The sequence below is a fragment of the Vigna umbellata genome, chromosome 7 (genome assembly GCF_029865625.1).
Source record: "Vigna umbellata cultivar VRB3 chromosome 7, Vumbellata_1.0, whole genome shotgun sequence".
Lineage (NCBI taxonomy): Eukaryota > Viridiplantae > Streptophyta > Magnoliopsida > Fabales > Fabaceae > Vigna > Vigna umbellata.
The window spans coordinates 5,435,155-5,446,564 of NC_142171.1; the positions used below are offsets into that span (position 1 = coordinate 5,435,155).

The window sequence follows — 11,410 nt, forward strand, 5'->3', positions numbered from 1 at the left end:
AAGAACTTTAATACTTTGATTTGTAATCTTTGAAAATTTTAGAAGTCCAAATTCAATTTTGTCTTTAGTTAATTGTTTTCTTAAAGATAACAATAACTCAAGATTTGAATTGTCATATTTTGAAAATGTTTTCATAGAATATATAATGACAATTGGTTTGAAAGAGAAGTCAATATTTAAAGAATTAACCATGATTGGAAAAGAAGTAAAGATTTGAAAACCTTCCCTTTTAGGTTCCATAGTCTTGGAAAGAATAGAATTTGTCATCAGCAACAATTTCTCCTTTTCTGTCTTCTCTCTTTCTTGCCTTTCTCTCTTTTCTTCTTTTCTCTCTTTTCTTTTCTTTCTTCTTCTTTTCTTTTCTCTTCTTCTCTTCTTCTCTCTTCTTCTCTTCTTAATTCCTCTCTTCTTCTCTCTTCTTTTTTCTCGTTTTCTTTTCTCTCTCTCTTCTCTTCTTCTTTCCTTTCTTCCTCTTCCTTTCTCTCAATCTCTCTTTCTCTTTTCTTATTCTTGAGCTCTTTAAGTCTTGCCCCAAATTCTAATTCTCTACGAAGAAACCCATGATCATTTAAATGCTCAAGAAATAATTTTCCAGCATCAATGCAATCCCTAATTAGTTCTAGGTTTCTTTTAATGCTTGAAGGCACAAACTTTCTTCTCATACAAGCTTTTAAATCATGCCAATCACGTATGGAGGATTTTCTACCTTTCCTAACATGATATTGTCTTTCATCCCACCACTCACTTGCATGCTCTTCTAACTTAGAGAGATATATGCTAAGGACATAATATTCACTCTCTCCATAAAACCAAGGATTTATTTTATCAATTTCTTTTTCCCAAGCTAGGTATGTTAATGCACCTATGTCTTTACCAAAGGATGGAAGATTCCTAGCTTGTTTAAACATTTCATCAACATTATCTAACCTAGAAGACCTAAATGAACTATAAGAAGACATCTTTGTTTTTAAAAGTTTTATTTGTGTGAAAGGTGTACAAGATTCACACTTAGACAAGTCCCAAGTAAGAGAGGTGAGTCATGAAGACTGCTTAAGTACCAAGTCTTACCTTGCCAGAAATGTCTTAGGTTACTACTAGTTACCCTTTAAACAAAAATCACCTTTAAAATCAAAAAACACAACTCACAAACAATCACAAACAAATAAGCACAAATTAAAAGACTAGACTCTCGGACTCTAATGTGATAAGGCTTAGAGTTTAATCCCTTTTAGCCTAAATCACCCCTAAACGTGAAACACAAAGCAAATCAATATTTAAAGTCTACTCCTATGGTGAGGCTTGTTGCTTTGGCTAACAAGACACACTCACCTGTCTAGCTATGCTAAAATTAAAGCAAGTAAAGTTGCCAAGAGTTTGAAAGAGCACCAAGGACTCTTCCAAAGAACTTGGACTTTATAAAAGGCCCTTTTACAAAACAAAAGCTAATGCTAAGAGTGGCTAACACGAGCCTATTACAAACAAAATTGAAACTAAAAGAAAACTATAGCCTATCAGCCTATTACACATCAAATGGAACAAACTATGCACGCTGCTACGGTCTGGTCCTAGTTCAGCTACAATCCACTTTTGATGCCAAGGCCTTGTGCTAAAATACGTACACTGATGTTGCTGTTTCAAGCAGCTTTGGCCCCCTTTTCTAGCTTCTGGATTCCACTCTCTTTGGATCTTATTCACCATTCCTGCAAAACAGTATATAACATGTGGATTAGGGAACCTGATGCAAACAAATTACAAGAAGAGATACACAACAATTTAAAGTCTTCCCTTTAGTTCAGAAGACAGCTGCTAGCCTGCTCCAACTACACTTTTGCTCAATTTTGTTGCTTCTTGACAGCTTCTGGAATCGACGCTTTTGAATCTCCTGGCCAGTCTCATCTTCCCTTTCTTTTGGCTGCACAAACTTTCCAATCTTTCTAGTGAAATTCTGCTGCTTCTCAATTAAACTCGTACACAAATTGAATTCCAATGAAAGCAACTCTGCACAAATAATTCACACCAATTCAACAGATCATGAAATCCAACAATGAACAATTTAAATCCAAAACAGTTTAAACAGTCAGAAGCAATTAAACTAGATAACTCCCTTTAGTTCAAAGCTTCCACATTAAGTGCTTAGGTTGTTGTTTTCTCAGTAAATTTCTGCTCAAGCTAAACTCTCAAGTATCAGCTCTGCACACATCAAAATCAAACCAGATTCTATTAGACACATGCAAATGGTCATTATACCAGATTCAAAGGGATGTAATTCTAAGCTGAAACCAAACTGATTAAATAACCATCCAGACTAATCAAAACCTGACCAATCCAATGCAATGCAGAAACAATTCCAATTCAAAATGGCTAATCCTAGTCTACAAAAACTATCATACCAGATCAACCTTCAAATAATGCTAAGCAATAACAAGCTATAACAGGAATAGTTCAGCCAAAACAGAAGCAATTTAAGGTGAAAGAAACTCCCTTCAGTTCAGATGGCTGCTACTGGTTGCTCAAGCTATACTCATGCTCATTCTAAACTAATCTCAACTTCTATTGGACACCCTGCACTGGTTCATTTCTGCATACAAAATCAAACCCAAATCCAGCAAATACAAATAGGAATGGACATTAACCAGATGCAATGGGTGTAATTCAAAGTTGAACTAAACTGATTTAAACAACCATTCAATTCTAATTTAAAATCTGATAAATCCAATGGGTAAAAAGAATGATGTGCTTAATTCAACCAGGAAGTTAGAATTGGAAATTAAGTGCTTTAGTCACTTCTTAAAAAATGTAATGATGCTTTGGCAGTTAAAACAAGTTCATGCACAAGCCTAATTACTCCAAGCAAATCAATTCATGCATAAATCTGTCCATGAAATCCTAACTAGGTGGCATGCAAGGGTATGCAATCAATCAATTTGACAAAAACTGAAAGTTGCATGTGATTAATACCAGGAAACTATTTTCTATATGCATTTGGAAAAATGATCTCAACAAAGAAAGAGTGGTGGTGCTAATAAGGACTCAACATATTTCAACAATTGTAAGCAAACCATGAAATCAGTAATCACATTCAAACATATAATATCTCAATGATTTCAGCAAACAGTTTATAAGCCAAAATGAATGCAATGTCAGTTTAAGCAAATCACAACTGCTCCAATCTAATTGATCCAATTTCTTTTCCTGCACAATGAACAATCACAAAAACAGTTAGATTAACAATGAATTCTCTATTTCAAAGTGCCAAGGAATTAGGCCAAGTCAGCCTTACAAAGCTCACAACACTCAGGCTTCTCCTTTGAAATTTAAAACACATAAATGAAAAGGTTTGGAAAGGAGATTCTCCCTTGGCAGTTCAAGGCTTGAGAATCTTTCAGACTACCACCACCTAAGATGCTACCAAGGACACAAACCTTCTTTCAAATTCCAGAAACCAAAGTGTAAAAACTTCTCAATCAAGAATGGCTAGGCTAAGGCAAAGTGATATGCAGAACAGAGTAGGACAGCCACAAGACAATGACAGCAGATCTATTGCTTAAGACAACTCTAGATCAGATGAATAAAGCAATTAAAGCTCAAATTAAAGATTGGCATAATAGATATCACATGCATTGCAGACAAAACTAGATAACCAACAAAGACAAGCAAGAAACAAAGCTATCAAGAAGGGAAGCACTCAAAAATGAACCTAAGAATTGCTCTAGAGGGAATTAAGAAAGCAAGAAAAACAAGCAAGTTAGAACAAAAACAATTAAGTGACTCCAGTACTTAATTTTACAAAAGCATTTGATAAAATGCCCCAACAAAATTAGTTCATAACTAATAATGTTTTCAGTTTCTGATTTGGAGCTTGTCTTAGTTGGATTGCACAAGGTCTGAACGCTTTTTAAACTTGTATAGATATTCTTTTTCACTTGTTTTGATTTCATGCAACAGACCCTAGCTCTTACTACAATCCAACTGAATCATAAATGCACAAATCAAAATGTCAGTACTGCACTATACTTGCTTCATAAAAAAAATTGACTTAAAATGGTGGTTTCAAAAGGTGAAAAACGCACAAAGGCCTGATATAACTCGAATTAAACTATCTCAACATATTTAAAATAAAGAAGGATATACTTTTGATGAGCTATGCATCAAGAGAGAATCTATAGAGGGAGAACACAAGTTTTTTGCAAAATCTTTGGGAACATTAATCGTTTTTGCCATTTCAAAGGGAAAAAACAAGTACTGTCAAGTTCCTTTGTGAATAAGCAAGAGAAATACACTGTGGAAGGAGTGCAAAATCTTGGAGACAAAGCAGTGATGTGTCATGGGCTCAATTTCCAAACGGTGGTGTTTTACTGTCATGAAGTCTGCGGAACATCAGCTTTCATGGTTTCACTTGTGGCTGCTGATGGAACCCAAACTCAGGCACTTGCTATTTGCCACTCAGATACTTCAGGCATGAATCATCAAATGCTTCATCAAATTATGGGAGTTGATCCTGGAACTAACCCTGTTTGCCATTTCCTTGGCACCAAAGAAATTTTATGGGTACCCAATTTAGCTGTGGACACTGCCTATCAGAAAGAAGTTGTTCTTTAGTCCATCTTCGATCCGCACCAGGAGTTTGAGTTTGTCTTTGTCTGTAAAGTTTAGTATTGTGTGTATGTTTGTTCTACCTATGTGTACCTTAAACCTCGTCATTATGCTATCAATGCAGCTGTTGATGATGATGGTTGGATGCAATAAATATGGTGTTCTATGAATTTCATTAGTATGCCATTTAATGTCTAGTTAATTATAACTTCCTGTACTATGTCCATTAATGATAAGATGCCACAGGTACATACATAAGATTTGGTTAAGAATATGCATATTGGAGGGCACATAACCATTGGAAGAAAAATATTTAATTTTCCATTTAATCAATGTGTAATATTTAATAAACTTCACACGACCGATAAAATACTTACTGCGAACCATGTATTCTACTTTTAATTCAATTTCACCATTAAATATTGATGAAGCTTAAGTCTTTTAATTCAATTCATTAAAACGTTATCTGTTTTATGATCTTTATGCATAATTCCCATTGTTGCATATTGTGAAGATAGAATCTTTAGAGTAACTCCACTTGTAATTTAAAAGATTTAGAAATCTACTTTGACTAAAAATCTGTCAAATTCATCAAATGTTGTTATTTTCACCAAGTTTCTTGTCATTTAAGTTTTCAGTGACGCCAAACAAATTACTTTTACAAGCCGGTTTTATAGGAAGTGTTAATTAGTCATTTGAATCCACGTTCTTATCCATTCTTACTAGTTTTTCTTACATTTTTTTTCTTTAAAAAGGTTATGCTAGCCATCATTATATACTTTGGCATCTTAGATACGTTGATATTCCAATATACATCTATCATTTACTATCAGATGAAAAAGATTATTAAAAGAACAAAATAAACCAGAAGGTCAAACCAAACCCATGAACAAAAATTACAACCAAACTTCCTAAAAAGGCTAAAATTTTCTAGAGATAGGAAGTTGATATCTGTCATGAAAAAAATATCTGAATTGATAACAGATTAAGTGTTCCATTAAAAATATTTCCTATTATCCAAGTATAAATTAGTCAATTTATTAGCATAATTACTGTCTTCCCTAAAAATGAGGCAAATAGTGCACTAGCGAGGCTCTAACATGGTAAGACTTATATCATTGGTAGAAGAAAACAGGTGCTTGGTAGAGGACTCTGCTCCAAGAAAAATTTTCTCCTTCTCCATAAGGAAACCAGGCTCCTTAGGTTGAGGTAGGGAACTCTCACTGCTCAGCATCACTACCACAGTGGACATACTTGGCCTATCCTCAGGAAACTGTTGAACACATAAAAGACTGATATGGATACAACGCAATGCTCCTGACAGAACAGATGAATTCTCCATGCATGAATCAAGTAAGTCCAGAGGTCTTCTTTCTTTCCAAAATCTCCATGCCTAAACAGTGTAACAGACATGTCATTACCAATATTTATTGCTTGTAAAGAAAAAAAGAAACATGTCCTTTTTAGTTTCACACTTACTTGTCCAATAAGGTTAATACTATTATTTGAATGTGAAAAACCTCTGTTCTTCTTTCCACTTACTATCTCTAGCATTAGTACACCAAAGCTGAAGACATCAGATTTCACCGAGAATAGACCATAAATGGCATATTCGGGTGCCATGTAACCACTGAACAAAATCATTAAAAGTATGGTTTAGAAGTTCAGAACAACACTGTGTAGTGGTAGATGCAGATTGCAAATTATGTTGAGATATTGACTTACTATGTTCCAACCACCCTTTTTGTATTTCCTTCAATCTGATCTCCCCCAAAAGTTCTAGCCATGCCAAAATCAGATATTTTTGGGTTGAACTCATGATCAAGTAGAACATTACTTGCTTTGAGATCTCTGTGTATAATTCTCAATCTGGAATCTTGATGAAGATACAGAAGTCCTCGCGCAACTCCACAAATAATATTGAAGCGTTTAGACCAATCTAAAATTTTAGCCTTTGCCTGATCTGCCAGATTAATAACATTGCTAACTCATTCACTGGAAACTTAAAGAAATATTTGAAAATATAACAGGAAAGAGTTTTGTGAAAGAGAAACTGGAGGAGGAAAAATTCTAGAAGAAAATGAAAATTAAATTGAAAAAGAAGTCGAGAGATTAGAACCAAATATAAAGGAGTCAAGGCTTTTGTTGGGCATGTATTCATAGATAAGCATCTTCTCCTCTCCTTCAATGCAACAACCAACAAGCTTAACTAGGTTCCGATGCTGCAGTTTGGCTATCAATATGACCTCATTCTTAAATTCATTAAACCCTTGTCCAGAACTTTGTGAGAGTCTTTTCACAGCAATTTCCTGCCCATCTGCTAGGGTACCCTATAGTGTCACACACATAGGCCACATATTAATATAGTTAATAAGATGAATTCTGGGATTTTATGTTGAATCAGGGAAGTATACTGCATAATTACCATATATACTGTCCCAAATCCACCTTCTCCAAGCTTATTGTTAATTGAGAAGCCATTAGTTGCTTTGGTGATTGCAGCTTGATCAAAGAAAGGAAGCTCAAGCTCTTCCTCATCTTTATTATTATCTACTATCAAGGAATTACTTGATTCACAAGCTGTAAAGATAATATTCCGTTAAATTCAGAACCGGCAAATTATCCATATTTTTTTACTCCACTGATAGAATTGAAAATATATGTTTCTTTCTGTGTTGTGAGGGGATGTTTAAACTCTTGTAGGCTCTTGCATATGAAGGTTTAGTAGAGTTTGACTAGCCAAACCTGTTGTGCATTGTGATTTGGTTGTAAATATAATCAAAGAGGTGAAGAAAATGTCATGCATGGCTTTAATACCCGGGCCACCAAATAATAATAATAGTATATAAAATTTTAAATGCATTAATTAAAATATATAAGAAAAATTGATATTCTTGTTGTGTATATGACTGGCAAGTCCTTGAAATAAATACAAGAGTAAGGAAGCTACCTCTGAACTTTTTCATTCTCTTTCCAAATTGGTACAAAAGCAGAATGGCTGCAACGACTGCGACTGTTGTGAGGACTACTGCCACCACCTTCATGCTATAGTTTTTTTTCTCACCTTCATGATTTATATAGAATTGAGAGACCAGAGTAAATTCTGAATCATTGAAAACTATTAAAATTGTGACAAAAGCAGAGCAAGTTCAGTAAAGTAAATATACTATATCCTGTGAGAGATTGAGTCAAGACCTTACCTGATTCTAAAATTTTAGTTCTAATATATAAATCCCAACCACCAGCAGAAAATTCTCTGATATCCCTGAGATCACCAAACCACATCAAACAGCCCTTACCTCCTTCTCTAACATCTGTATTTGCATAAGCTTTACAGGAACAATTCTCCAAGCATTTATCCCTGCACTCAGTGAGACTCATACTCTCATTGACCCAAGAATTTGAAGTATCTGGAGCTTTCAGCTGACTGACTTTAACAAACCCATGTTTCCTCCTTTGCTCACAGTTCCATTCTTCAGAGAGAAAACATCCTTGAGTCCAGTCCATCATGTCCCACTGCCTCGGAAATCTTGGTTTAAATCCACTTAAACACTGGCACACTGGAGAATCACCAATTACGCAATTCCCATTTTGTCCACAGATATTGTAGGAATCACAGTTATCTCTCGGTACAGATGCATAAATCCTCCAAGCTTGAGCATCTTCAATCCATATGTACCTTTGGCGAGTGGAAATAGATTGGTTCATAACAATCCTTGAAATGATAGACTCATTCGTGAGGCTGTAGGTGTAGTACACCTCATTTTCGTTGGAAACAAACTTGAACTTAAAAACTGGATTTGCCTTCAATTCTGGGGCACCACTGAATCCAAGACCATTCCAATGACCACCACGGTAAAACACCTTTGACCCCTTCCACATCATCACTTGAGGAAATCCTTCGAGAGAGATACCCCAACTGAAATCACCTGGTGATGGATCATCCCAATTCTTCCAAGCAGATACACGCCGCTCAAGGCCGGTTCTTAAGTCCCATCCCAGCTTCATTCCTGGTAAAAGTGTATCAGAAGGGTAATCAAAGCTTTGCCACAAGTAGCTTTCAGGATCTTGGTCTCCTTCATCTCTCACTACCAAATTTCCAGAATTTAACAGCTGGACAATGGGATTCTGAACCTTCTTTGTGGAGTTTGCTGACCAAGCCACAACCCCATTATGGTTGACAAGCTCAAGATTTCCCTCACTGTTAATATGCAACACACTTGAGTTGCCTTTTACTGGCTTGGCTCTGTTGGCAACCCACACAACAGTCTTCACAGGTATTGACTTGTACCATATCCCCAAGTAAAGATCTGCAGCACGTCCTGGACGGAAGAAACCCAATTCAAAAGTACCCTCTTCAGAAACCAATGTATTGCCTACAGAAAGTGATTTAAATTGGGATATAGAGTCATTTGCAGTGGAGGTGCAGAAAAAGAACAGTAGAATCATAGTAAGAACAAACATTAGAACAACTTTTTTCATCGCTTGACACTCTCGAAGCTCTGTGCTTTCACTGAACCAGAGTTTTTCTGTGTCCGGACAGCAAAGAGGAGAATAAGAGTTACACCATGAAGCTCACGGTTTTAACGTTGGATTTCTGTAACTGCTGGCGTTGAGTGAAAAAAAAAAGAACATGAAATCGGTAACGGCTGATACTAAATTCCTCAATTTCTGGCATGGCCAAACTTCTTTTTTTCCTATTAGTGATTAGGTTTATAAGTTTCTTAGCTGGAGAAAACGTCTCTCAAAAATATAGTATTACGTTGAAACCGAAACAAACGTGAATACAAACACATTTTCTGAAGTTTGTGTCAAATTTTTCTTTGGACAAGTTTGACCTGTATTAGGTAGACATGAATATAAGGTTACCTCTTTTGTTGGTCCTCGTGTCTCATCAATGTCGAATGTCTAAGGTTGTTTTATGCTGATATTAGATATTACAATGAATGAACAAACGTTTTGTATTCAACTCTCTTTTTTGTATTTGAGTTATAATAATTGATAGCTTTTTGAAGAGTTGAATTAGGAGAAAAGTTACTTATAGACTGATTAAGTTGTAGTTGGAACGAAAACTTAAAATATGTGGGACTGATACCATTAAGTACCAGGTAATGAATTAGTCTTTTGGGTAAAAGAGCTCCTAAAATTGTAGCGAAGCAGTAGTGGATGTTCCTTAAAACCTTGCAAGTCGGTAACCTTGTAGTGTAACTAGCTTAAGGTGAAAATCAGTATCCATGACACAGAAATTTGACACTTTTTCCTCTTTCCTAGATTCGTGATATTGTCTCTATGCTTCCTTGCATTCATGCTTGAAGGCGAAAGCAATAGTTCCTTCAAGAAAGCAACGGCTTATCAGGTAAACACATCTGTGCAACTTCCAGAAGCTAATGCATGAAACATGCTCCAAAAACTTGTCAAGTCTATGCCCTCAAACTTGTGGTCAAGCAAGGGTCTATTTGATTAGCTAGAGTTCACACACTCTCTTTTGATTCCTCTGCACCATACATAGTTTTGAAAACGATATTTCACCTAAAGTTGAATATTGAGTAATGACGAGTGGAAAAAGACTTGCATCTTGGTGCTTTAATTCATCCAAGTCTTCACGACTTTATTATCTTTTCTAAGCCAATTAAGTTTAACCCTTTTTAGGCAGCCGACAATTTGGACTAATTCACAACTCGTTCAGAATTAGAGTCTGTTCAAGGCAGGGATAAGACGGCAGAATTCAATCATCAATTTTTCAGAACAAAAAATAAAAAAAAGATTGATTTTTTTTAAAGAAGCATAAGAGAGGTTAACCAGCATCTGTGCATAATAATTGAAAAACTGATAAATATACGGGAAGTATCAAATGAAGCACTTCTGCCATTTCATTTTCCTTTCATTTCCTTACAAAAGTATATGGGAAATTGCCCAAAATGAAAAATGAATTAAAAGGGGAAAAAAATTAGAAGTAATCTTTGAGTTCTTGTTGAAGGACCTGCTCCAACCACAACTTTGAGCCTTCCATGAGTTCAGGACTGAGTCTGAACATCAAAACACAGAACTCCAACTGATTGAGCGCCCCATCACCGTCAAAGTCACCTTCTACAAGCATCGAGCGAAGATCCTCATCACTGAGGCCCTGAAGGCCAAGAAGGGCAGAATTTCTCTTGAGGCTGTCAAAGGTGATAACCCCTTTTTCTGAATCCTTCAAAAGATTGAAGCCATTGCATAGTTCATCGATTAGGCCGTCCCCACCAAGCTTGTTGGCCATCACAGGCAAACAATCTTGGAACTGGGTTTGGGAGTTTTGTGCTGCCATAGCGGTGAATTGGAGTTGGGTGAGTAAAAAGAGAGAACAAAGATCAATGATGAAAGAGAGAAACAATGGAAATTGATGAATTGATGAGATAATGAGGATGATGAAGGGAACATGATAGTATATAAAGATGAAGAAGGGAAGAGAGAGGAATGTGGAATGGGATCTTCCGAGAAGGAGAAGGCATAGATAGATACATCGAAGACAACTAAGCAACAGAGAGGAACAAACTCGGTCAGACACACACAAACACACACGGTTTACTTTGGAGTGGACTTTCGTGGAAGTTAATAGAAGGATAGAACCGTCCACTACAAATAGTACTTCTACTATTATTATAGAAAAATAATGCACTTTCATAATTTCATGGTCTCACTTTTTTTTGCATATAAATGTTATCAAGACTTAATTGATTAATAGAAAATCTTTCATTTGAATACATTTTTTAAATTACAAAATAATTATTAAATAACAGTTTATATTTATTAAAATTAGGAGGTTTTAATAAACTTTATA

General features: G+C 35.6%; 2 protein-coding genes and 1 pseudogene across 3 annotated transcripts; 1 reads left to right on the forward strand and 2 right to left on the reverse strand.

Annotated features, from left to right (window-relative positions):
- Nucleotides 1-4,117: 4,117 nt before the first annotated feature.
- LOC148194985 (embryonic abundant protein USP92 pseudogene) lies at nt 4,118-4,713 on the forward strand (annotated as a pseudogene).
- A 766-nt stretch (nt 4,714-5,479) lies between these two features.
- LOC124842960 (G-type lectin S-receptor-like serine/threonine-protein kinase At4g27290) lies at nt 5,480-9,509 on the reverse strand. 2 transcript variants are annotated; one of them, XM_047319581.2, is made up of 7 exons: nt 7,794-9,509; nt 7,544-7,657; nt 7,019-7,173; nt 6,713-6,923; nt 6,319-6,556; nt 6,073-6,223; nt 5,480-5,986 (listed from the first exon to the last, which is right to left on the reverse strand). In XM_047319581.2, the coding sequence occupies exons 1-7, from the start codon at nt 9,073-9,075 to the stop codon at nt 5,678-5,680; spliced, it is 2,460 nt and encodes an 819-aa protein (XP_047175537.1). In that variant the 5' UTR covers nt 9,076-9,509; the 3' UTR covers nt 5,480-5,677. The 2 variants fall into 2 exon arrangements, with proteins under 2 accessions (XP_047175537.1, XP_087951100.1); XM_088094974.1 differs by having other exon boundaries at nt 7,544-7,696.
- A 929-nt stretch (nt 9,510-10,438) lies between these two features.
- On the reverse strand, nt 10,439-11,132 carry LOC124842961 (calcium-binding protein KRP1-like). Its single transcript, XM_047319583.2, has one exon. The coding sequence runs from the start codon at nt 10,895-10,897 to the stop codon at nt 10,541-10,543; it is 357 nt and encodes a 118-aa protein (XP_047175539.1). The 5' UTR covers nt 10,898-11,132; the 3' UTR covers nt 10,439-10,540.
- Nucleotides 11,133-11,410: the final 278 nt, after the last annotated feature.